This window comes from Ptychodera flava, chromosome 7 (assembly GCF_041260155.1).
Source record: "Ptychodera flava strain L36383 chromosome 7, AS_Pfla_20210202, whole genome shotgun sequence".
NCBI lineage: Eukaryota > Metazoa > Hemichordata > Enteropneusta > Ptychoderidae > Ptychodera > Ptychodera flava.
Window position 1 is genome coordinate 16,716,774 of NC_091934.1, and position 27,733 is coordinate 16,744,506.

Here is a 27,733-nt window from a genome sequence, read left to right on the forward strand (position 1 = left end):
TTTTCCTCTTGAAGTATTATTTGTCCAACCTTAAAAATACTTTAATCGTTCTTTCAAAAGACTTGTTACATTTCAGCAAGCAAACAAAAAAATACAAAAATCAGAAACAAAATCTTCAGAAAAGCTAAAGGCTAAAAGCTGTAACTTTGGATAATTTTTTTGATTTTTTGTACTTAATGTCCATTGCAAGTTCTCGTACTAACAAAGCATGTTGAAACACTCACTTTCTAGTTTTTGAACATGTCATCTATACGATAATACGTGCAAAGTGAACTGTAACTGTTTACATGTCTATTCATGGTCAGATCAGAATTCGCTTGTCAACAATTACAATGTAGTTGTACATCTACAGGCTGAGTTGACAAACTGATATTACTCAGTATGCTTTGGGAATAGAACAAAAACCGTAGTTGACATGAAAAGGCGAAAGTAATAAAGAAAAGTCATCAATAGTTGCAGCTATTTGAGTGGCCCTCTGAGAGACTCCGTGTTGAGCCTTCAAAAGGATGAAAAAGGCCGCGTTCTAATTTTGTGAATGGCAGTAAGAATGGGTAAACTCGTCAACTGTTTGAATAAAAGAGATGTCTTGATAAAGACACGAAAGACATCCAATTCAGCAAATCAAAACTCAACTAAAGTCACATCGTACAGATGATAACGTGAATTAGACTAGTAAAAACATTCAGAACTAAGTTCAAATCCAAGAAAGCTGTCATTATTTGTTCTTTTGAGACTTTTGGTGAATATGTGCCCTCTATGCTATTATATAGACAGAGATTATCATACCTCATGTTCTGTTCTGGGTTTTTTTCTATTTTTCTATCTATTGTATTCTGCCTATTGAAAGGGTTTACATAAGACGTGATGTCAAAGTGTGCATAATCTATGATGATAGCTGAACTTCATCAAGCACCAACTACTCTAACTTCGGTCTCACCACTTTTTACTCTTTCATCGTCATCAACAACTTTTTGCTGCTACACAATTCAAGCATGTCAGCTGAAAACCAACACGGCGGCGCCAAGACTTGGTGTAGAGAGTATCACAGCCACAAGCAATAACCGAAGTTCAACGTCAACATCATCCCAGCTAGCAAGGACACTGCGTGTCCTTCATTTCGGGGCGCCACACTGACTTCTGCAAAAGAAGAAAATATAATTCAAAACAATTGACCCGCTTGATAAGTAACGACTAAGATTAAGTATTCATCTTCCTAATCGATAAAGTTCATTATTGTGTCTGAAAACCGTACGCCCTCCAAAATTACCATCGCTGTCGGTAGAGAATACCGATATTTTAAATTCCTGTTTTTGATGTCAACCTACAGAAATCCTTATTGTCCAGATGCAAAACAATATAACAGTATAATACATTTTGATTGCCTCCGTCGCGCCGTCATCAACTTGGACGCGGCGTTAATTTTAACCATTTAAGCGGCTGTCTATCCATTAGCTTGAATGCTTTCTTCATGTCGGCCAAGCAATGATGTTGAAAACCCGTTTTGCATAAGGTAAAACTCCTTTGTCGGCTGACAGAAAATGTGTTCAATTAGCTATAGGGTGTTTAGCTCTGCGCTAAATATCGATACTGTAGTAACATATTTGAAAAGAATTTGTATAGGATTTTAATATGCACATTTCGGCAACGTAGTTTTCGTGCTTCCGAATGGTGACCTATCCTTACACAGCTATGATCCAAGCTACACAAAGCCAGTTTCCTAAACCAGAGTGAATATAAATTGCTTGCCTAACATGATATTACATTGAGAACGTGTTCGTTCCTGTTTGAATCTCCAGCTACAATATCTAGATTAATTTAGATGTTTGACTTTCATATAATAATTTTTCCTAAAATCAAACATTGAAATTTAAATACTATTCACAACCGTGAATGCATTAATGTTTGCAATACTAACCCTTTTTATATAGGTGTCCGAAAAGTTCCACTTTTAAGGGAGTCGCCATTATTTATGTCCGGGGTTGAAAGAATGGGCTGGGGCCAATTTAAAGCTAATGAAGGGCAAGGGGTTATGCGAAAACGGATAAAAATGTGGAGGGATTATGCGTAAAAATTCACGTGTGACTGTGTTCAAAGGATCACCAAATCACATTATTGTTACATAAAATTTTCAAATGTTTCTCTATCAGGAGGGAGACCCCCGCCTGACCTACCCCCGCATATTCACTGCTTTACAGCTGCCTGGTCATCTAGCACAGGTGCTGGTAACTTACAATGCAGTGAATACAAACTCCATCTGGCTTCAAAGCGTCCCAGGCCAATATTTACTTAATATGCGTTCCATAGTTGCCTCTCACTGCTAGAGGATACCGGTCGAGTTCTTATTCTACCAGGCAGTTTTACTTCCCAGTATGCTAAGTTAGGAAAATCAGTAGTATTGAGCCAGAACTTATAATATAAGTGAGTATTTTCACCTACTGGCGTGGTATGCGATAGCAAGTTCAATCGCTAAAAGCCGTGTTTCAGTATCTGTGCTTTTGAATCTTCAAATGTGCAAGTATTTGTTAAAGTGCAACAAATGGGACTTGTTATGCCTCACTGTTTTCAACAAACTTGTAATTGATCTAATGGTGACATCATTGTGACATGAACATAGCTGGATAGGGTACAAGTTGTATCTGGTATAGTCAGATGTGGTTAGTGTTGTAGATATCATCAAAATGACACTTTCAACATTTGTTTCGATATACAGTGACGCTCTTTCCATACCTGTATCACAGGAGAAGTCCACTTCAAGATATTTATAGACGCCTTCGCAGGGATCTCCAAAAACCACGTTATTGGCCTCCAAGTGACAGCTGTTTTTGCCCCGGCAGAGGTTCCGCACTATCTCGGTGGAATTCTCTGCCCGGCAGTCAGTGTCATTGTGGAGTTCTTCCGAGCCGTAGGGATGGAAGCACACATCTTCGGAAAGACGTCCATAGTTGGCATACTTTATTGTCATCACGTGATTACTGTTATGGCAGCCTATTGTGGTGTTTTTGTTTTCACAGATTATGCCTACTTCTGAATGAGGGAAGATAAAAAGTGAAAAATTCAAATGTATTGTAGACTGAGTCAGTCTATTTACAGATTGAGGCGACGCGCGCCATGGAACAGAAATGTTGTTTAAACTTTTCGGAACGGGAGGGGGTCGTCGGAACTGCGCCTGCGCGAATTTGTTACGAACAGCATATCTCATGCATGATATCTTGATTCATCAGGTCAACCTTTGCTGCAACATTATGATGTTATGATATACATTAGGACAAACATGTTTCCACTTTGATCAATCGTCAAGGGACCTTGGTTGCAGTGTTTACATTGGTCGTATAGGTCCCATGCGACCTTTGAGCGCAGTTCCGACAACCTCCTCCCTTAAAGTTAACTTTTAACCTGTCAAAATCAAGAATAAAACAAATTAGGTGTCACACCACAGAGTTTGGGATTAGCGATCATCAAAATAAATACGTTAATCAACACCACCTAAGACCGTAACGATACGTCCCAACCAAATAAATGAGATAAAACTGTCTGGAGGTTGCAAGATACACAAAACTTAGGCAACATACATCATTAGACACCAGGGTCAGTAACCTGTGGAGTTTCATAGTACAGTATTTTTTGGGTATCAAAGGACGCGGAGTCCAACTTAACTTGGTGCAGAGTACAATGAATTTTGGTGTTATTGGACGAGCGGTTACAGTATATTTTTAAAAGGTTATTCACAAAATTCTAGTGTTTATGTCCATGTACATCGTACGCTTCTGTGTTGTTCATCTCGCACACTACCTCCACCGCACGATCTACTCCGACATAAACCACGATTTTTGTGAATAACATATCACAATACTCAGACATATATACATATATAGTTATGTGTTTGACGATTATATATATATATATATATATATATATATATATATATATATATATATATATATGTATATGTATACATGTATATGTATACATGTATTATATATATATATATGTGTGTGTGTGTGTGTGTGTGTGTGTGTGTGTGTGTGTGTGTGTGTGTATGCATGCGTGTACATCCATCCATGCTATATAAATTATACGAGAATGCAATTCACTTACCTGTTTCACAGTGCAATTCTCGATCATTGTCATCATAGAATTTAGCCACACATCCACCGCAGTAATCAGCTTTGCAGGTAGCATCCGGGTCTGCCTCGCAGTTCACGTGTTCAGCGTCACAGGGACTGAGCGTACAATTGACGAAGGGCATGTCCGGAGGGCAGTCAGGTTCCTCATGGATAACAGCTAATTGTAAATGTGACGGAGAAAAAGCGCGATTAGGGAATTTTACAAAAAAAATCATACATTTAACAACTCTCAACACCAATAAACATACTATAAAACCTATTCTGTATAGACACGATATATTTCTATATCAACGTTGTTTCTGAGTTTTAAAAATCAACTTTCCTTTTCTTCCGCACGTAAAACATTATGCATCTTGTATATAATGGAAATGAATGACATAAATGGCATATGCCCAACACGTAGCTAGGTTTACAATAAACGGAATCTAAAGTTATTGGCTTAATATGTACCAAGAAATATGTCACATACTCAACAAGTGCGATATGTGTTACAAAAAGCAACAGAGATCTAGCCGGAATCACTTAAAGGGAGGCGGTCGTCGGAACTCTGCTCAAAAGGTTGCCAATGACCACTACAGCCGATGTAAACACGGCATCTGGGGTACGTTTGCGATTGATGAAAGTTAAGCATGTTTGTTAACAATATCGTAAAATTTAAATGTTATGATGCAGCTATGTTGACGTGATGCATCTAGATATCATGCATGAAATACATTGTTTGTAAACAAGAAACTCGCACACGTGCAGTTCCGACCACCGCCTCCCTTAAAGGTATACAGTCACCTGTTCCAATTTTGCCACAGTTACCTTGGAAAGAGAAAATCTAACCAATCACAGATTTTAAGAGGGTGGCCGCTTTTTAAAAACAGCGCCCTCACATGGGCATTTGGAATACCAGGGAACGCCCCTTTGACCATATATGAGCATATTTAGATTACAGGTGACTGTATACCTTTAAAGGGCACCTACCATAACAAACACTATAAGCTTACTATTGAGTTTGCGTCGCGTCCGCTACAATGGCTGTATGTAAGTGAAAAAGTGCTCGTGTTTGTATCACACAGTTTTCAAAGGCGTATAAAGGATATTGGAGTGGGTCGGTGATTAAAAATGTCGTCGCAGACCGGGTACTCAGTGGCGAGTGAACGCTTAACAAAGCAATAAAGGCGGCTGTCGATATGTGAGATGGAAAATGAATGTTCTTTTAAAATTTAATGAGAGAATACGGAAGTCAGTATTTTCAATCGTCTTTCATTTATTAGCTGGCTTGATACTCTAGAAATTTTACTGCAGTGTTGGAACAGAAATTACTTTATGTAAGGATCCCGGACTGAGAGAATCCTGTAGCCATGAACACTCAGCGTTTTATATTTAACAGTAGCGGACTGTTTTTATTTGTTTGGCTTTTTTTGAGGTGACGTCGGTAACAGTTGCGGCTTAACAATAGTGGCACTGTTAATCTACACGCTGCGAATTCATTGTATGTATTCTGATTATGATAGATGCAGTCAATTGATAAATACGGCATTTGGATTCAGAATTAGGCTCTATAAACTAAAACCGCCCTCTCTTTCAGCACTAGTCTCTCCGAGACACATTTTGTTTTGTTACTGTATTGAAGTCGAGCAGGATCACAAACACTTGAAACACCCATTGCGAAATCGTTTGAGAATTGAAATTTCATGCTTTGAATGGTCAAACCATAACAATCAGACACAAAATATAAAAGACTGCAACAGCACATACGTGACAGGAATTTAAAGTTGACATTACAGGCAGTTGCGACCTTCTCCAAAAAGTATGGACTCCATGAGCAAACTCCCCCTGGGCCTGTCTTTTTGAGAACGGCAAGGGCGAATTTAGCCGTACACGTGTGATTAATACATACATGTAAGGTGCTCCACGGTCAGAAGGTTAGGAAAAATGCCTTTAAAGTCAAAACTAGTGACATATGGTTAAATATAAATATCATAAACCGCCACACCAGAAAATAATTGATAGAGTCTGTATTCCTGACCTCTTCGACGGACGGAACCAAGTTTCCCGCCCACTAAAGCTATGAAAGGAGGCGCTTAATTCCTACATGCATTACTTTCGTCCATATCGCTTTTGAAACCTTCAAAACATTTTCTCTTGCCATCCTACATCCTCCTTGCAAAATGAAGAAAGTTTGAAGATGAAAGGTACTTCGTGTACCTATGACGGATCTTGCTTATGTCGTCATTGATGACGTCACAATACCGCACGTCTGTAGGAAAATACAGCATGGCCGTATATTGCAAACCGAAAGTAACCGTTATACGGAGTTCAAGTGCATTTCTACAACTGTAGGTCGTTGTTCGGTGGAGTCCTATGCAATTATATAGGTTGAAAGATTCGTTTGAGTGTCTAGAACCCGTCTTGACGGCAATAGCAACCCCCTTCGGTTACCTGTTTACACTTTGGAAATCGATGTATTGAAACCATGGGTTGAGTAATTAGACATATAAACCACATTTACAGCTGATTTTCAAGCTTCAGAGGCGCGATTTATATTATTATGAAAACATTCTTACCTGTACATGTTGTCACTGCAAGGAGAAAAAGCGACAGACTGCAAATTCGAGCCATGATTTTCACTTGTTCACCCGGGGTTTGAGTCCGGCAACTTAATAATGAACCGCTCACGAGTGACATGAGGTGACAGTCATTTTTGTTGTAAGGGGAGGGGGTAGGGAGTACAGAAAATGCAAACGTTGACATAAGACTCTTGAAGTTTTGGATCCTCTTTCTGTGCGATATCTCAATCTCAGACGATTGTTGTCAACGACAGTACCTGCATCTTGTATTTTTTTCTCCATGAGTTTGCATACAACCAAAGTAAGCTTATTGTAAGTTTTTTTCTGTAGGATTTGCCCATTTTCCCTGTAGTGAAAACTATTACCACAAAAGGCAACATACACGCGTTTTCAAATTAATTTTGAATAACTCCAATAAAACTACCGATATTTCACATGTGTACAGATCAGGTAAAAAAAACCTCTTATATTTCGTACTTGTCGGTAAAAACTGGGAATTTATGACGTAAAAATTTAAAAAACCATAGAACCTTCTGAGGATTCACACTGATATGCAGATAAGAATGGACAGTGAAATTGATCTAAATGTTGCCACACTTGTGTAATTGGTTTTGTAAAGTTGTCCCAAAACTTGCCTCAGAAGTTGCACTGACTAAGTTCTTTGGTAAAAAAATCGAGATCCATAGGAAAAGAGGTGTGCATACGCCAGACGCAGTGCGCGAGAAAGTTGTCGAGATGTACGGGGATAGTTCGGAAAGTCAGGAAATCTTTACCCTCCACACACAGACACTAATCAGTTCCTACATTACAGCGGAAGCCTACTGTGAAACATCACTATCATCCGTCTGTGGTTTGCCGCGACTCAACCAAAATTACCGATCCTGTAGTAAATTTTGAAACAACTTACACAAGTGTGATAATATTTAGATACATTTCACTGTCCATTCTTATCTGCATACGACAATAAGGGTTAATTTTCGTCATGGAAAAATTCATTGTAGGACTATCTTTTTCATCTGATGGGCAGACAATTATAAGGAAAAAATGAAATTCATCTTCTACCTGAGAGATGTTAGATAAATCGTCAGATAATAACCTTTTCAAATAACATACCCAAAATACCTTATGTCTTCTGTTCCTAAGGGAGGCATACACAAAGCTCAAGTTAGGCATGTCCCTCAACGTATACGGACGGTGTCAATCTAATCGGGACTGAAATTCAGTGAAGTGTAAATAATAAATCCGGACACATCCACACACTTGCATGCAGCGTTCGGAACATTCAACATGATTTTAGGGGCATAGCAAGAAAATGTCTTTTTAATACAGACAGAACTGAATACTGGAAAGTATACAAATACTGCTGCTTGAAGGGATTTAAAGAATGTAGTTGATAACAAAAATGTTAGTATAAGAAATTCGAGTGTTCGGGCATGAGGCCGGCACAAGTCAATACTTCTACAGGTCTTCTGTATGGTTCATTATGCTAAACGCTGACGCTGTAGATCCGCGTCACAGTCCCGACACAACAACAGGATATTTTTCATGTCGTCGGTTAAAGATCACAGCTTGCATGAACTTGTACCAGTTCCATCGGTACAGACCTGAATCTAAACGGACGCCCAACCGATATACCTCTGATATAATCGTTACTTATCGCTGAATAGGATAACAAGATTTGCCCATTCATGCAGCGTTTCGTTTTAACCTAAAATGACCCTTACAAGATAACTTCATGAACGCTACCTACGCTGTTTTTGATAACGAGGGCGTATTCTACGAACAAGTCGATTACACGTCACTGATTGTTGAACCTCGAGCCTTCTTATGGACTCAAGCGTTCAGTTTTTACGGCCTGGGGGGCCGGCAAAATCTTGTCGCCGGTGTTCAAAAAAATATAGACCCCCCTGCATTTTTTGTGAAAAAATGATGACCCCCCCCCCTTTGTCAGACGAAAAAAATTGATGACCCCCCCCTGAAAAATAACCAAAACCCATATGTCAAATTTACCCGCATGGTTTGGATTTGAACTCCGGTACGCGGCGCACTTTATTCGATGCCAGTGCACAAACTTCTCAGCCACATCCATTGAAATGTCTGTTAATAGGACGACTGTAAGGCAATTTTTAACTTCATTTCCATAGACAACTCATGTCCATGGACATTGTATAAAGTAAACTTTATCGGAGTGGTTCGCCAAAGGCAGCCCTCCGGTTAAGAGGGTCATGGGCCATTACGTAAAGTCAACTTTATTCTAGTGGGCCACCAAAGGTGGCACGCCGGTAAAGAGGGTCGATCATGGCTATTGCATAAAGTAGACTTTACTGGACAGGGCGGCTGAAGGCGCACGGCCATTACCATTATTCAGTGCGTGATCCCAGGGGTCCCTCAAAAATGTTTCTAATACAAGCCGCGGCTTCAATTGGGAATTTTACGGTAAGATTGCCGTGGGGTATTACATAAGTCAATTTATTGTAGTGGGCCGCCGGAGGCGGCCCGCCGGTAAAGAGGGTCAATCATGGCCATTGCATGAAGTAAACCTAATTGGAGTGGGCCACCAAAGGCGTCTGCCCGTTAAGAGGGTCATGGGTAATACATAATGTATATTTATTGTAGTGGGCAGCCGAAGGCGGCCCGCCGGTAAAGAGGGTCGATCATGGCCATGGCATAAAGTGAACTTTATTGTTGGTATTATGTTTTTGAAAATGTGGTGACCCCCCCCCCCTTTTCCTACCAGTGAAAAAGCGATGACCCCCCCTTTGCGGATTCCAAAATTATGATGACCCCCCCCCCCCTGGATTTTGCCCCCCCCCCCCCCCGGCCGTAAAACTGAACGGTACCTTATGGACTCAAGAATGGAGATTCAGATGCTCTACACTGTTTCATGAGCGGGAATTGCAATTCTAAGAGAATATCAACGGCCTGGAGTAAAAGGTTTTGTATTTCAAAGCCTGTGAAACCGGAATAAGGAAGTTGCTTCCTCGACAGGACGATATTATCGTGAGCATAAAGACGTAATTATTGGAGTGAAACCATAGCTAGGGGTGGACCATTTGATATCCTGGGGGGGCTTGGAAGATTTGGGGAAAAAAAAAGATGCCAGGTGGAGTTGCTCGAAAAAAAAAATCTGGCTTTAGGTGGCTGATGAAAAAAATTAGGACCATTGCGACTCGGAAAAAAAAAATCTTGGCAATTGTTCGATGCACACTGCAGCATCAATAAAAATCAAGCAGTAGCTCTAGAGTTTTATAAAGCATAAACCATTTCAAGCTTGAGGAACAATAACTGAATATGAACAATTGTACAGTATACATGACCTTCTGATTAGAGGAAGTATGCTGAAATTGAAATTGCTCACCAGTGTTTTCCAGAAATGTGTAAATCTGAATGTAAGGATTTTGTCAAAATACCACAAGAAGAGAGACAGCCTGCAAACATTTACTATTATCGTTTGCGCATAGAAAACTCATAACAATGAAAAAATGCGTAGAGACTCAATCCAATGCGTAATATTATTACGCATTGGATGACTCTCTACACATTTTTTCATTGTTATGAGTTTTCTATATACGCATGTTTTATTCGTAAATGCGAACACTGTTATAGTGAATTATCTTACCAATGTTTTTCTTAACAAAAGCGAATGTGTTTTGATTAGAATTGAATGAGTTTGATGGTTTTGGGGAAACTACTATGTGGTAATGAAGAATGGGAAATGGGCAATGAAATGAGCAGACAGCAGGTGATTTAAGATTAAATGTTACATCTTCACTGCAAATAAAACCATAAGTGTGTCATAAATAATACAAACAAAACAAAATCATGTTTGTTTGTTTTGTTGTATGTGAGCCACGTCTAAGACACACAACAAAAGTACTGTTTCAGTCTGTAAATGTCACCTCAGATGCCACCAGAGAAAACCATTTCCACTCCAAAATTTCATTTTTCGCCTTGCGAGAGGGGGGACACCCCCCTCTCGCGCTCTCCCCCCCCCCTCGTTCGCTACGCTCACTCGCCACTCAGTCGCTTCGCTCCCTCGCAGTCCACCCATCTACTTTCTTAAATTACCCGGCTACTTTCAATGTAAGGACAACAATAACAAGTAAATGCCATAAATGTACATGATTTTACAAATATGTTTTTGTAAAGTGAATCAAAAATGTACATGTATTTACATATCTTTATTTAGTTTCTTGAATATAGTCTGTGTGCGATAGAACAGCATCTTGTTACTGGGTGTGAAAAACCAAGCAAACAAACATTGCACCGAAATTTGGTAAAAAAAATATATCTCGAAGAAGGAAAGTGAAAAAAAAAGTTGCCAGCATATGCCCTGTAGAAAAAAAAATAATTCATGGTGAAGCACGTGGGAAAAAAAATAATGGCTCTCCACCAATCTTCCAAGCCCCCCCCCCCAGGATATCAAATGGTCCACCCCCTAGCTGTACTGTTCAACATGGCGGCCTCGACGCAACGGTAGCAGTTTGTATTTTAATATGCAATCTTTACTCTAACCTGTACTCTAAAATTAATTCTTGTAATTTCAAGAAGGTAAGTTTAAACATTTTAACGTGTTTGCCGATGCACCTGACGAAAATGGTGGACAACACCGACATATTGGTTGGCGCCGAGAATACTTCTCACAACGTACTAACACAAAACTGTCGACTGGAGTGGCCAGAAGCCGTATGCATATTCGCAAATGTCTGTGGATTGACGAGCACTGCGATATGGTTCGTCGTGCTCTTTCCACAAATCGTGAAAAACTGGCGCCGGAAATCGGTTGTTGGTCTCAGCATTCTGTGGGCGACGGCCAACTTCACCGCCTCACTGATCAACCTGTTTTTCGTGCTGCGCATCGGGCAGCTGCCGCTCTACGTCAAAATCTCGGCGGTGTACATGCCAGTGTTGGAACTCTCTTTACTGGTTCAGTTTTGGATATACGGAACACAGTACAACAGTAAACTGAAGTGGGCATATCTGATGGCGTGCCTGGTGGTGTGGGCGGTAATCATCATTGTGCAGTTGCTGACAGATGTATATATGGAGTTTCAGTGGTGTGCCATTGTGTTGTGGTCGGTGGAAACGTTCCCCCAGGTAGGTCACCTGAGGTCAAATGTGATATCCAAACAAACAAAATAAAGTGGCAGAACTGAAGGAACAGTAAGCTTCTGGCGGCAATAATCGTGAGAGATCAATGTGATAAAAATGTTACAAAGTTACGAATTTATTTATTTACAGGCTAATTAGTCAATATTTGTGTTGATTGTTCCTCTTATGATCAAAAATTAATTATGAATATCAATAAATTATTAATATGAATGTTACAGAATAATAAATTCTTGCTTTTTTACAAACAATGTGGTCTATTTTATGTAAATACCTTCTGGAAACCACAGTTCACAATGTGCAGTAAATTTACAGTGTTTACACTTCTTTTTTCACATTTTGAGGGTATCAACAAAAAAAATCAAAATAAATAAATGGAATTTACACATACCGTAATTTGGTCATTTTTCATATTGATAATATTTATTGTCCTGTGTAAGAATATATTTGCTTTGTATTTGACATGTATTAAAGTAAAATTTACTGTTTCAAATAATTATCTCATATGCATACAATGAATTTTATTTGTTTACTGTATCAAAACTTTGTTCCTGCAATATTGTGGATATGAAGAAATTGCCAAGAGTTGCGTCAAAGAGCAAACCGGGACAGAAAATAAACATGATAAAGAAAACAAAAGTTTAATGTGGGGATTGGATTTATGTTTGATTGAAAGATACAAGGAATCTCTGTCGCTCAGGTATTTTGGACTATGGCAAATTATGTTCTTGCAAAGATGGTTTTGTTATCGATGCAGTCCACTGTTTTGCATGATTTCTAGACATAGCTTTCTCTTCACATTCTCCCAAATCATTAGAACCACATAGAATAGAGAGTAGAGGTTTCTTATGCTTAATCAGAAAAGTGTTCCAGTTTTTTTTATCAGGAAATACTGAAAAATCGCATTTAGTAAGGATAGTCAATGTTCTTGGCATACGTACAATCAAATTGCACCATGTTTTTATAAAATTATACATAATTTATAGTGTTTTCCATTTTTTACTATAATTTTTGTGTCATTTCATAGCTGCATTAAATGCTTCAGCACATTTCCCAAAAAACTGAGTACCCCCCTTTCTCTCCAAATTTTGAGCCATCCCCCGTGTAGCTTTCGATTTGTTGAGGGACCCCAGGCCGTAAATGACGGTTCCCTAAGTACAGATGGCATGTTGTTATTGTAATGATATGCCTAATGTCTGCCCTCATTAGTTATAACGTTAGAATTATTAATTCGGCTGACATTTTTTCTTTTCTTTAAATTCTCACTGACGTTAATATCATCATGGCGCTGTGCACCGTTCACGTTTCAACACATCGAGCGCGTATTGGCTGCAATCTATTCACAGTTTTGGACAAAATTCATCTGTTTCGCGCCTTCGTTTAAACTTGAAGCTTAGCATTCAAAGCATTTGGCATTTATGGTTTCATAATACCATGGGTGCCAATGAAGGTTCATCTTTCGCTATTTTGTACCTGTAATGTCCGAAAGTCTTGTACAATATTACGACAAACTTTCATTTTTTTGCATGTTTATTATAGGAAAGGACATCATTTGGAATCATCCCAACTTTAGTTTCGCTATCTAGTCTTTCACTATATCTTGACAACGTTGCTCCCTCCAAGTCTATAAAATATTTTTTTCCAAATACATCACAGGTAGTTTTGAATATGCAGAGGATGTCAACCAGCGGCCAGTCTACTCACTCAGTCGCCCTTGCTCTGTTCGGCAAAACAACGGACTTCCTTTCAAACTATTTGTTGATTTTGCCGCTGCAATCTGTCGTCATGACGTACTACTCCAGCACCATGGCCTACATCAACGGTGTACAAGTTCTGTGGTACTGGAGAAACCGTAATTTGGTGACTTCTTTGCCGCCAGAGGGCGCGCACATTGGGGAAGCAAGCCATGTGCGGAAAGATTCACGAGACAAGAAATACATGTACTTCACAAACGACGATGAGGTGGGTAATCTTGTAATGTTTGACGAAACAAAATTCTACTATAGCATGTTCTTCATAATCTACAAATATCTTGGTAGTAGTCAGAAGGAAGCTGGATATCGACGCCTGTGCCGCATTTCCTAGACTTTCAATTTCTCAGTAGGATTTTTGCAATTGGTGCTGCATTTAGGCTAAAATTGAAGGCCGAAGTGTCAACAATATTTTCAAGGCTTTCAGTGGGGGAATATGCAGCACACATTAATTTGGCTAGCTTTATCCTGCAAAAGTGAAACGTCAAAGTGCAAATGTAGAATGTATAATTTCGCCTGCACTCTCTAATGTGGCTAGCTTTATCATGCAAGTGAAATCAACACGATTGGAACTTCATTTTTTTTCAAATTTCTCAAAATTGTTAGGTGCCCTATGCTGAATGATACTATATTTCAAATTACTCATGAGCAAACAAGTGTATGACTTAAAAAGAAAAGCAGATGAGCGTACATTTGCTGATGAAGCCGACATCACTTCACTATCCAATTATCCCAAATTAGTTCCTATCGTGTTAATCTCTCAGCACAGATGTAGCATATAATTTCGCCGTCATTTCAGATTACGAGTAAACATTCAACTTTTGCTGCTGTGTATAATCACGATAATCAGTTCAATTCAGTCTGTGAGTCTCAAAACAATTACAACGAGGGAAGCTTTGCAGTAAATTGGGAACATTCCCACGCGTATTATAGTGGCCTGGTAAGGCCATGTTTTTTTAAATGTGTGTTTTCGGTAACATGGCATCAAAACAATCAGGGTATGTATGTAAGTAGGAGGAATACTTTCCATGTGTTATTTTTTGTTAGCTGAGACTCATAAAATTCGAGTAAACTCTCTCTTTTTTCTTTTTTTTTTTTCTTTTTTTTTTGCAAATGCGAAAACTTGTCTAGGGTAGGCCGGGGCTGTTTTTTTGGGGGGGGAGTACTGAGGTCGGGTTACCAGAAAGCACACACAAACTTTTTTCTTTGGCCTAAGACTGACTTACCTGCGCAACGGGGACGGCAGTTTTCCAGACAGCACTTGATCATTTCAGTACCTTTTGGTTGGTTGATTGTGTGGAATAATTTTGAATCCCGTAGAGCATGCAAATTTTTTATAAAAATCGAAAATTTAGTATTCCCTGTTGGTTGGAGACAACTTGAAGTAATAGCGGTTTTTATGCATTATAAATATTAAATTATTTAATTTTCTGTTTTGTTGCTCTCATCCTACAATATAAGATGAACCCTTTATTATTTTTGAGATTATGAGAGAGATGATAGTTTAGTGTTTCCGCGAGTAAAGCTGAAGCAAACACTTCAAAGTTTCGGTTTCGATTAGCGGTCTGAAAACAACACTAGTGATTTCGGTGAATTAACCAATGCTTATCTGCACAAAACATCCCTCCTAAACAAGACTGAAAAACTGATTTGCACTGTCTACTTGCACAGTTTACTTAGAAGACGTCAAGTCATAGTTACGTCGTGGTATTGTTAGGCTCTATACAACACGATTGAAACTAATTTGGGTTATCTGGATAGTGAAGTAATGTAGTTTTAATCTGCAAATGTAACCCCATGTTCTTTTGTCTTCAAGTTATATGGTTGTTTTATGAGTAATTATTAATATTGCAACATTCAGCTGTGGGGAACCTACCACTTTTGAGACATTAGAACAATATTGATATCAAATGCTCCCAAATTAGTTCCAATCGTGTTATACTTTACAACCCTTTTCAGAATTAGAGCGCGAAGCCACTGCAGTGAACTGCAATAAAACTGCTTACACTAATTAGTTTCAGCTGTAGCCGTGGCTACTTTGGTGTTGAACAAGGCTACTTGATAAAGACCAAAAAGTCTGCTTGTACAAAGGCAAAACTAGCTCTGTCTGAGGCTCGAGTTGTAAATGAGAGTTTACGATTGGCACCCTGTGTTCAAGATTAAGATACAATGTAACATTACCATGCACTGGTCCATGTACAAATCTTTTTTATTTCAACTTCCCCAGACAAACTGTCTGCATGGGACATACAATGTTGTCGACTTTGCCAGCTGGCTACAGCTGAAACTAATTAGTGTGAGCATTTTATTGCAGTTCACTGCAGTGGCTTCGCACTCTAATTCTGAAAAGGGTTGTATTTCGAGTCATCCTATAGTCATACATTTTGATCTATTAAAACCACCTTCACTTTCTTGCTGACAGGCTGACCCGATTTCCGACTTCGCTTCCGGTGACAACGAACCACCTGAAACCGAAAGCAAGCATGCTGACGGAGATTCGACGTCACAAAGGTTAAAGGTTGCCAAGCCCGTCTGTTCTACCGTCCTCCGATTTTCATTGATTGCAATTCTGATACTGATCCTTACAGGCTATGTTGTTGGACTGACGTGGAACACAGACTCATTTCTCTCCCTCCTGGCGCCGGGGAGCGTCTTTGTCGCCATGGCAACGTCCTACTTATATCGAAAGAAGAAAATGGGCTACTAAAACACACACACACACACACACACACACACACACACACACACACACACACACACACATATATATATATATATATATATATATATATATATATATATATATTATATATGAGTCTGATGTAGGAGTACTAAAACGGCTTACGACTATAATATTTCGATACATACGGCTTGCATCATGTAAACGACAATACTAGTATCCAAGTTTCGTCTTTTAAGTGTGATGTTTATGTTGTAAAGACGAGGTTTTTAGCAAGCTGGTATAAGACAAGATCAATTTGAAAACAAGTTAGTGCGTTCCACTATTCACATCAAGAGGTTTGATAAGGCTTGTCGTCAGTTCTTACAATTAGGGTATTTCTACTTGATTCCAAATTTAAAACGCTTGAAATAGTTGCTGTTCTCTTCATTGGTGAATGAGGGCGTACTGTCTCAGCTACGGATATCGGCCTTGAGTCACTTCGCATTCGAAAGATATATAAAAACACAAACATACCTTAAATGTTTTTAACATAAAAAAAACAAGTTTTGTGTTTCTGGAGACGCCTCATCGAAGTTCACCTATTTTATCCGTGTTGATTGTATGCAAATTAAAGGCGAAATTATTATGCTCTATAAAATGCATTACGAATTAAGTTTGAACAAAATCTAGATAGTGCATGGTGCCAAAAGACGCGTTAAAAGTTTTTTGTAAAAAGGGAGTTTCATTTAATGACAATACTCTTTATGAGTAATGTACATTGAATTTCATTTTTTTCGCAAATTAATAGTCAAATTAACAGTTGTCCTTTTGGCTACATGTCGTCTTTTCAGATTTCAAAGATGCTAAGATCGTGTTTCACCTCTTTTGCTGAAAAAGTATCCTCTGAAATTTAGACTCGATTAATAAAATAAGAAAGAAATAACCAACAGCTTGATCGCAACGTTTTCAGAAATGTCACTTGTGACATGGTCTATGCTTTGATTCTGAAAGCGAAACACGATTGGAACTAATTTGGCACAATAGGATAGTAAAGTAATGTCAAATGTAAGCTAATATGCTTTTCTTTTTAAGTTATACACTTGTTTTAATGAGTAATTTGTATATTGCAAGATTCAAGCTATAGTGTATGTAACACTTTTGAGAAATTTGAACAATATGAAGACCCCATTCTCCCAAATTAGTTCCAATCGTGTTGCGAGTGACTGACGCAATGTTCCTCAATCCCTCTGTTGTCACTTGCGAGAGCGCATAACTAACGCAGCGCTCAATGTGAAATTCTCCATGACTTCTAATCGGCGAAGGCTTCTATGGTTGACACCAAGTAAACAGCTGATTTGATGGGTCATTCGCGAAGTCTACTTTAATCCATTATTTGAGTTGAAAAGGATGTAAAGTATGAAACGGTGATTTGTCCATATTGTGAAATGTGACCGATATGCTATATTTCTTATCCATTAAATTATCATACTGTAGTTTCACCTCCGTGTCTTAAAACAGCCGTCAGCTTTATAAATTCGTTCCAAGACACGATTTCTATGCTGCTTTCGTGTTGTAATGCCTCCTGACGAAGTACGCCATCTATAGTTGCATGCTAAACCTTCATCCAAGCTGTCATGATAGAAGACCATGTGCTATCCAAGGGACTTGTAATTCTCGCAATATGTAACTTTTGCTAAAACGTCTTGTTTTGGTATATTTACAAGTAGCTTCACATTAAGAGGGCAAAATTCTGTATCTTTTAGGACACACAACAAACAAACAAACATAATGTACTGTATCTGACACCAGTCTGATTAAAATCAAATGTAGAGTACGGCGACGTCTGTACCTGGGCGGTGGTGTGTTGCTGTCGCCTATATGCGACAGCACGAGAATACCGCGTACCCGTAAGTAGACGTCGCCGCACTCTACATCTGATTTTAATCAGATTAAAGAATCCTTACTTGTCCCATACGCCACCACTGAGAAGGATAGCTCTCAACTTGTATCACGGCCGTTGGAGGCGCTATCTCTCCTCTGCAGTCCTTCCATGCCAACATATTCAGCATGACGTATGTGTGCTACTGATTTTGTTTTACACTGGATGTATAATCTCGAAACTGTATTGCAAAATTGATACGACACATTGAGTTTTCCTCTTGAAGTATTACTTTGTCCAAACTTAAAAATTACTTTAATCGCGCTTTCTTTAAAAGACTTGTCACATTTCAGCAATCATACAAAAAAAAACAGAATAAAAAACAAAATCTTCAGTAAAGCTTAAGGCCAAAAGCTGTAACATTTTTTTGGAATTTTTGTATTTAATGTCCGTTGCAAGTTCTTCTCGTACTAATATAGCCTGTTAAAACACTCACTTTCTGGTTTTTGAACATGTCATCTATACGATAGAAATTGCAAAGTGAACTGTAATTGTTTACATGTCTATTCATGATCAGATCAGAATTCACTTGTCAACAATAACAATGCAGCTGGGTTAACAAGCTGAATACTGTGTATCTCAACATGCTTTGGGGAGTCGAACAAGAAACCGTAGTTGACATGAAAAGACGAAAGTAATAAAAAAAAATCATCAATAGTTGCAGCTATGTGCGTGGCCCTCTGAGAGACTCCATGTTGAGCCTTGAAAGGGATGAAAAGGCCGCGTTCTAATTTTGTGAATGGCAGTAATAATGGGTAAATTCGTCAACTGTTTGAATAAAAGAGATGTCTTGATACAGACACGAAAGACATCCAATTCAGCTAATCGAAACTCAACTAAAGTCACATCGTACAGATGATAACGTGAATTTGACTAGTAAAAACATTCAGAACTAAGATCAAATCCAAGAAAGCTGTCATTATTTAACACGGTTGGAACTAATTTGGGATAATTGGATCTTCATATTTTTCAAATTCCTCAAAAATGTTAGGTGCCCTACAGCTAAATGTTGCAATATTACAAATTACTAATAAAAACAAGTGTAAATGATGGATGAGCTTACATTTGCAGATTAAATCGACATCACTTCACCATCCAATTATCCTAAAATAGGTCTAGATCCAATCTTGTTATTTATTATTTTGAGACTTTTGTTGAATATGTGCCCTCTATGCTCTGGTATCGACAGAGATTACATACCTCGTGTTCTGTTCTGATTTTTTTCTGTTCTATCTATTCTATTCTATTCTATTCTATTCTATTCTGCCCATTGAAAGGGTTTTACATAAGACGTGATGTGAAACTGTGCATAGTCTATGATGATAGCTGAACTTAAGCAAGAATCGACTACTCTAACTTCGGTCTCACCATTTTCTACTCTTTCATCGTCACAAGTTGAAGCAACTTTTAGATGCTACGCAATTCGAGCAAATCAGCTGAAAACCAACACGGCGGCGCCAATTCTTGGTGTAGAAAGTATCACAGCCACAAGCAATATCCGAAGTTCAACGTCAACATCAGCCCAGCTAGCAAGGACACTGCATGTCCGTCGTTTCGGGGCGCCACGCTGACTTCTGCAAAAGAAGAAAATTTAATTCAAAACAATTGCTAACAAAACTAATAAATTTATCATTTGAGCGGCTTTCATTTTTCCAAACGTTATCAAATAACGTTTCACCCAAGCAATGGAATACATGTGCGGCGGAATTTACGTGACTGATCCCTGTCTACGCACTGAAATATCCGCCTTTGCTACTTTCCCTTTTTATCATGCACGTTTCTATGCATTCATGCACTGGCCACGCGTGCTATCTGAGCTCCTGTCTTTATTTGCTGTACACATCAATCGAGTAAAAATATCTACTTATATTTTTTATGGTTTTTTTTTCAAGTTTTCTTTAATTTTTTGTTTGTTTGTTTGTTTGTTTCTAGTAAGGTAAGGAGTCCAACATTTATATAAGTCACAGGTCAAATAATAAAACATGATGATTCGGCTCGAGCATCAATGTTACCAACATGGGCACCATCCCTATGAATGACAGGCAACAAATCGTAATCTTGCTCGTGTGTAATAAATTTTATTACAGCGAACAAAAACCGTGTCCGAATGTGTACCTAGAAAATAGTACACAACACAAAGCATAGAATATAGAACTGGGTAAGAGGGTCGCCGCTGCTTATTTCCGGTTTGCCAGCTTGAAATCCGGGCACCATACGTAAAATTGCTTTCAAATAACTTCTAAGAATTAACACAACGTTGCTCTTTGTGGCTAGTCGTACGTACTTACACTGTAATTGTACTTAATTGTTGTCAAATTAAAGTGGAGCTTCGTGTCATACGCCCGGTGTGGGGGGGGGGGGGGGGGTGCGCGTGTTTTCTATAAGCAACTGGTGGACGACAATTTGTGAAGCGCATAAAAGGTGCGCACTGAACTCAGATACGTCCGCAGCGGTCAAGATCACTCCACCTCAATTTTGGCAAAGAAATATGGCAGTAATTCCTTCATGATGTCAACGAAACTGAAAATGTCCACCTTTACAAAATTTAGTTTAATAGTGCGGTGCGAGATGTGGAAAAAATATGGCGTTAAAGAATTGTATCTTTACGTAACGTCTGTCAAAATAGAAATATTACATCGTCTTCTGAAACATTTCAAGCTTTTTCCTTTTTTTGTTTTCCTTTCGTTTTTCTCCTTTGTTTCTGCCTTCTTTGCGCTGTTGTCATTGTTTTCTTGTGTTTCTTTTATTTCATGAGTAAACAGGGAAGAACAATCATCACCTTACCGAGCGGACAAGAGTCTCCTAAATCATATTTTAATACTTTTTTCAATGTGCCAAGCTACTAAGTCGAAGGCAATTACGATAATGGAATGATGCGTGAGATTCGATAAAATGTAATAAGAGGCATAGTGTATGATAAAAACATTGCATATATAAGTACAGGTAACTTGGTAATTTTATTTACCTCAAAGTAAAATGCATTTTTTGCCAGTGTAGGCACTTGGATGTTTTGGAACAAGTGTTTTTTAATATGTGCTGAACCTTTAATATGTACTGAACCAGGTATCTCGGTGTGTTGATCAATTCCAGGGATGCAATAATCCACACTGCCTCCCCAAGAATTTGTAGGTGAGGGAACATTGCATTTAAAACAAATTTTGGGAATTTTAACCTGTCAATCTGTGAAATCTTATTTCTCAAAAGTATTTGGCAGCATGACGTCATGATGACATTCCTTTCCACATCGGTTTATATTTTTCAATGTGGATTGTTTCTGCAGCTTTTCGGAGCTTTTCCCGAGACAACGCATGTCTCTGTTGTCATCATCATAAGTGTGCACAGAGGGTAATATACATGGTTATTTCACGTCCTATGACGTCAGTAAACATGATCTCATGGAATTTTCAAATCTTCTTCATCGGAAACGTTCGTTATGATGTCAGAAAACCGTACCGCCTGACAAATCACCATCGCTGTCATCTTTGCGTGCCCAGGTCTCTTCTCCGGGCAACTGGATGCTTCCCGAAAACAGAATTAGTGGGAAGTAGGCCTAACGGACCCGTCCGAGCGGACGATGCATCGCTGTCGTTAGCAAATAGCCTTCTTCAAGTCGATTTTGAATTCCCGTTTTTGATGTCAACCTTCAGAAACCCTTGTTGTCAAAATGTAAAATAATTTAACAATATAATATATTTTGATTGTCTCCCCGTCATCAACTTGGACGCGGCAATAATATTAACCATTTAAGCGGCCGTCTATCCATTAGCTTGATTGCTTTCTTCATGTCGGTCTAGCAATTATGTTAAAAACCCGTTTTGCATGAGTTAAAACTTCTTTGTCTGCTGACAGAAAATGCGCTCATTTGAGGGTGTTTAGTCACGCGCGTCAAGTATGGATACTGTAGTAACATATTTGAAAAGACTTTGTATAGGATTTTAATATGCAAATTTCGGCAAAGTAGTTTTCGTGCTTCCAAATGGTGACCTATCCTTACACATACATAATACGATGTGGACCCTCCCTAACACACTGCATAAAAAATCCCAATCCAAAAATGCAACACCTTTCTCTATTTATTCCATGAACACCTTAACGTGAATAGCTATGATCCAAGCCACACAAAGTTTCCTAAACCAGAGTGAATAGAAATTGCTTGCCTAACATGATATTGCATTGAGAACGTGTTTGTTCTCTATTTGCATCTGCATTTACAATATCTAGATTAATTTAGATATTTGGCTTTCAGATAATAATTTTTAGTAAATTCAAAGTTCGAAATAAAATACTATTAACAACTGTGCATGCATTAATATTTGCAATACTAACTTTTTTATACAGGTGTTCACAGCTGAACGAGAAGTTCCAATTTTAAGGGAGTCGCCATTATTTAAGTACGGAGGGTCGAAAGAATGGGCCGGGGCCAATTCAAAGCTAATGAAGGGAAGGACGTTATGCGAAAACGGATAAAAAGGGGATTATGCAAAAATATTCATGTGTGACTGAATTCTAAGTATCACCAAATCACATTATTGTTACGTAAAATTTTCAAAAGTTTCTGCATTAGAAGGGCGATCCCCGCCTGACCTACCCTAACTTATTCACCGCTTTACAGCTGCCTGGTCATCTAACACATGTACTGGTAACATCAGGCTTCAAAGTGTCCCAGGCCAATATTTACTTGATATGCTTGCCTTATTTGCCTCTCACTGCTTGAGGATACCGGTCGAGTTCAATTTAAACTTTGCAAAGCTTTAAGCCTTATTCTGCCAGGCAGTTTTACTTCCCAATATGCCAAGTTAGGAGAAAACAGTAGTATTGAGCCAGAACTTTGAGTACTTTCACCTGCTGGCATGGTATGCGATAGCAAGTTCAATTGGTAAAATTCGTCTTTCAGTATCTGTGTTTTTGAATCTTCAGATGTGCAAGTGTTTGTTAAAGTGCAACACTGTTTTCAACGAATTTGATCTAATGGTGACGTGAACATAGCTGGATAGGATACAAGTTGTATCTGGTCTCGTCAGATGTGGTTAGTGTTGTAGATATCATCAAAATGACACTTTCAACATTTTGATTCGATCTTTCCATACCTGTATCACAAGAGAAGTCCACTTCAAGATATTTATAGACGCCGTAGCAAGGATCTCCAAAAACCACATTATTGACCTTTGGGTGACAGTTGTTTTTGCCCTGGCATAGGTTCCGCACTATCTCGGTGGAATTCTCTGCCCGGCAGTTAGTGTCATTGTGGAGTTGTTCCGAGCCGTAGGGATGGAAGCACACATCTTCGGAAAGACGTCCATAGTTGGCATACTTTATTGTCATCACGTGATTCCTGTTATGGCATCCTATTGTGGTGTTTTTGTTTTCGCAGATTATGCCTACTTCTGAATGAGGGAAGATAAAAGTGAAAAATTCAAATGTATTGTAGACTGAGTCAGTCCATTTACAGATTGAGGCGACGCGCGCCATGAGACAGAAATGTTGTTTAAACTTTTCGGAACGGGAGGCGGTCGTCGGAACTGCGCCTGCGCGAATTTGTTACAAACAACATATCTCGTGCATGATATCTAGAAGCATCAGGTCAACCTTTGCTGCAACCTTATGATTTTATGATATACATTGGGACAAACATGTTTTAACTTTGATCAATCGTCAAGGGACCTTGGTTGCAGTGTTTACATTGGTCGTATAGGTCCCATGCGACCTTTGAGCGCAGTTCCGACAACCTCCTCCCTTAAAGTTAACTTTTAACCAGTCTCTTTCAAAATCAAGAATAAAACAAATTAGGTGTCACACCACAGAGTTTGGGATTATCGATCATCAAAATAAATACTATTAATCAACACTACCTAAGACTGTAACGATACGTCCCAACCACATAAATGATAGAAAACTGTCTGGAGGTTGCAAGATACACAAAACTTAGGCAACATACATCATTACACACCAGGGTCAGTAACCTGTGGAGTTTCATAGTACAGTTTTTTTGGGTATCAGAGGACGCGGAGTCCAATAACTTTGATGCGGAGTACAATGACTTTTGATATTATTATTGGACAAGTAGTTACAGTATATTTTCAAAAGGTTATTCACAAAATTCCAGTATTTATGTCCATGTAATTCGTACGCTTCTGTCTGGTTTATCTCGCACACTACCTCCAGCGAACGATCTACTCCGACATAAACCACGATTTTTGTGAATAGCATATCACAATACTCAGACATGTATACATATATAGTTATCTGTTCGACATATATAATATATATATATATATATATAATATATATATATATATATATATTATATATATATATCGAAGTATACTGACGTCCTCGTGGGAAATTACAGTGCTCGATACAAAAGCAGCGTGTTCTAAATAATAGCACAAAATTAATTATAATATCATTACTCTGTACTTGAAGTAATTTTGTGTTATATATATATATATATATATATATATATATATATATATGAGTGTGTGTGGTGTGTGTGTGTGTGTGTGTGTGTCCATCCATGCAATATAAATTATACGAGAATGCAATTTACTTACCTGTTTCACAGTGCAATTCTCGATCATTGTCATCATAGAATTTAGCCACACATCCACCGCAGTAATCAGCTTTGCAGGTAGCATCCGGGTCTGCCTCGCAGTTTACATGTTCAGCGTCACAGGGACTGAGCGTACAATTGACAAAGGCCATGTCCGGAGGGCAGTCAGGTTCCTCATGAATAACAGCTGATTGCATATGAAAAGCGCGATTAGGGAGTTTTACAAGAATTTTTAATACATTTGACAACTCTCAGAAATGAGAGTGTTTTCAACACCAATTAACGTACTAAAAACCTATTCTGTACAGACACGATACATTTTTATATCAACATTGTTTCTGAGTTTTAAAAATCTTCTTTCGTTTTCTCAAGCACGTAAATCATTATGCATCTGGTGTTGAATGAAAATGAATGGTATATTCCGTTATATGCCATCACGTAGCTAGGTTTATAATAAACGAAATCTAAAGCTATTGGCTTAATATGTACCAAGAAATATGTCACATACTCAGCAAGTGCGATATGGGGTACAAAAAGCACTACATCGTGATCTATTCAGTTTGTGATATATTTTGCTAGAAACCATGTCCAGAAGCCAGACATTAGTGACTGTGTCTGTCTGCAAAAATTTGGCCAATATGATGTTGAGCATTCGCAAAAACGCGAGCAGCGGCTCACTGAAAAATCCAACAAGCAGCCAACTGCAACAGAGATCTTGCCGGAATCACTTAAAGGGAGGCGGTCGTCGGAACTCTGCTCAAAGGTTGCCAGGGACCACTACAACCGATGTAAACACGGCATCTAGGGTGCTTTTGCGATTGATGAAAGTCAAAGCGTGTTTGCTAACAATGAATATCAATATCGTAAAATTTAAATGTTGCAGCTATGATGACGTGATGCATATAGATATCAAGCATGAAATGCATTGCTTGTAAACAAGAAACTCGCACACGCGCAGTTCCGACGACTGCCTCCCTAATAGGGCCTAGAACATAAAATGCTATTGAGTTTGCGTCGCGTCCGCTACTATGGCTGTACGTGAGCGAAAACGCCCTCTTGTTTGTATCACACAGTTTTCAAAGGCGTAAAAGGGATATTGGAGTGGGTCGATGATTAAGAATGTCGTCGGAGACCAGGTATTCAGTGGCGAGTGAACGCCTTACAAAGCAGATAAAGGCGGCTGTCGATATGTGAGATGGAAAATGAATGTCCTTTTAAAATTTACTGAAAGAATACGGAAGTCAGTATATACAATCCTCTTTCATTCTTTAGCTGGCTTGATACTCTAGAAATTTTACTGCAGTGTTGGAACAGAAATTACTTTATGTAAGGATCCCGGGCTGAGATTATCCTGTAGCCGTGAACACTCAGCGTTTTATGTAGTGGGCTGTTTTTTGAGATGACGTCGAGTAACAGTTGCGGGCGACCCTATACCTGCTGCGAATTCACCTTATGTATTGTGATAATTATAGATACAGTGAAATATGGCTGATGGTTTCACTTCCGTTCTATTTTCGTCAGAATTGGCTACTATGAAGTAAAACCGCCCTCCCTTTCAGCACTAGGCTCTCCGAGACACATTCTGTTTTGTTTACTGTATTAAAGTCGAGCAGGTTTACAAACACTTGAAACACCCATTGCGAATTCGTTTGAGAATTGAAATTTCATGATTTAGGTGCTTTGAATGGTCCGACCATAACAACCATATACACAAAATATAAAAGACTACCATAGCACAAGCGTGACGGGAATTTAAAGGTGATATTAAAGTGTCAGTCAGTTGCGACCTTCTCCAAATAGTATGGTCTCCATGAGCAAACTCCTGGGCCTGTCTTTTTGAGAATGGCACGGGCGAATTTAGCCGTACACGTGTGATTAATAAGGTGGTCCGCGATCACAATGTTAGGCAAATGCCTTTGAAGTCAATATGGTTAAATATAAATATCATAAACCGCCACACCAGAAAATAATTGATAGAGTCTGTATTCCTGACCTCTTCGACGGACGGAACCAAGTTTCCCGCCCACAAAAGCTATGAAAGGAGGTGGTTAATTCCTACGTGCTTTACTTTCGTCCATATCGCTTTGGAAACCTTCAAATTATTCTATCTCTGTTGCCATCCTATATCCTCCTTGCAAAATGAAGAAAGTTTGAAGACGAAAGGTACCTCATTTATCTATGACGGATCTTGCTTATGTCGTCATTGATGACGTCACAATACCCCACGTCTGTAGATAGATACAGCATGGCCGTATATTGCAAACCGAAAGTAACCGTTATACGGAGTCCAAGTGCATTTCTACAACTGTAGGTCGTTGTTCGGTGGAGTCCTATGCAATTTTATCGTTTGAAAGATTCGTTTGAGTGTCTAGAACCCGTCTTGACGGCAATAGCTACCCCTTCGGTTACCTGTTTACACTTTGGAAATCGATGTATTGAAACCATGGGTTGAGTAATTAGACATATAAACCACATTTACAGCTGATTTTCAAGCTTCAGAGGCGCGATTTATATTATTATGAAAACATGCTTACCTGTACATGTTGTCACTGCAAGGAGAAAGAGCGGCAGACTGCAAATTCGAGCCATAATTTTCACTTGTTCAGAACCACCGGGGTTTGCTTCGAGCTTGCAGCAACTTAATAACGAATCGCTCACGAGCGACATGAGGTGACAGTCATTTGTAATGTACGGGGGAGGGGCAAAGAGTAGTGGAAACCATTGCCCGATTCCAACATAAGGCAATGTACACGCGGTTTTGCATTGATTTTGAATTGCTCTTGTTAAAAGCTATGGATATTTGACACGCATGTGTGCAGATCAGGTAAAAAAGCTTATATTTCATATTTGTAAACTGGGACAATGAGACATTAACCGCGAGCATTTTTACTTCATAAGGCTGTGAAACAAACGGTAAACTCCAGGGATTTAAGGATTAATTTTCGTCATGGACAACTATCTTTTTTATCCTCTGTCAGTATGGTTTGCAGACAAGTAAGGAATGGAAAATGGAATTATTTTCTGCCTTATAGATGTTAGA

At 38.8% G+C, this 27,733-nt stretch overlaps 2 protein-coding genes across 6 annotated transcripts in view; one reads left to right on the top strand and one right to left on the bottom strand.

Moving 5' to 3' along the window:
- LOC139136876 (uncharacterized) overlaps positions 1-16,319 on the top strand; it is a 32,141-nt gene extending 15,822 nt beyond the window's left edge. The window contains exons 1-3 of one of the 2 annotated variants that reach the window (XM_070704712.1): positions 11,183-11,779; positions 13,448-13,753; positions 15,965-16,319. In XM_070704712.1, the coding sequence (XP_070560813.1) occupies positions 11,264-11,779; positions 13,448-13,753; positions 15,965-16,249 (1,107 nt within the window). In that variant the 5' untranslated portion in view covers positions 11,183-11,263 and the 3' untranslated portion in view covers positions 16,250-16,319. Of the gene's footprint in view, positions 1-11,182; positions 11,780-13,447; positions 13,754-15,964 lie in introns of those variants that run through there. The other variant, XM_070704713.1, reaches the window with a different exon arrangement.
- LOC139136877 (L-rhamnose-binding lectin CSL3-like) lies at positions 1-27,484 on the bottom strand. 4 transcript variants are annotated; one of them, XR_011553266.1, is made up of 5 exons: positions 27,228-27,467; positions 24,695-24,880; positions 23,231-23,527; positions 19,344-19,717; positions 406-786 (listed from the first exon to the last, which is right to left on the bottom strand). XR_011553266.1 is itself a non-coding variant. In XM_070704716.1 (4 exons), the coding sequence occupies exons 1-4, from the start codon at positions 27,358-27,360 to the stop codon at positions 1,043-1,045; spliced, it is 711 nt and encodes a 236-aa protein (XP_070560817.1). In that variant the 5' UTR covers positions 27,361-27,484; the 3' UTR covers positions 1-1,042. The 4 variants fall into 4 exon arrangements, 3 of the variants coding, with proteins under 3 accessions (XP_070560817.1, XP_070560818.1, XP_070560816.1); XM_070704716.1 differs by lacking the exons at positions 19,344-19,717; positions 23,231-23,527; positions 24,695-24,880 and adding exons at positions 2,728-3,024; positions 4,096-4,281 and having other exon boundaries at positions 1-1,137; positions 27,228-27,484; XM_070704717.1 differs by lacking the exons at positions 19,344-19,717; positions 23,231-23,527; positions 24,695-24,880; positions 27,228-27,467 and adding exons at positions 2,728-3,024; positions 4,096-4,281; positions 6,680-7,228 and having other exon boundaries at positions 1-1,137.
- Between the last annotated feature and the right edge of the window lie 249 nt (positions 27,485-27,733).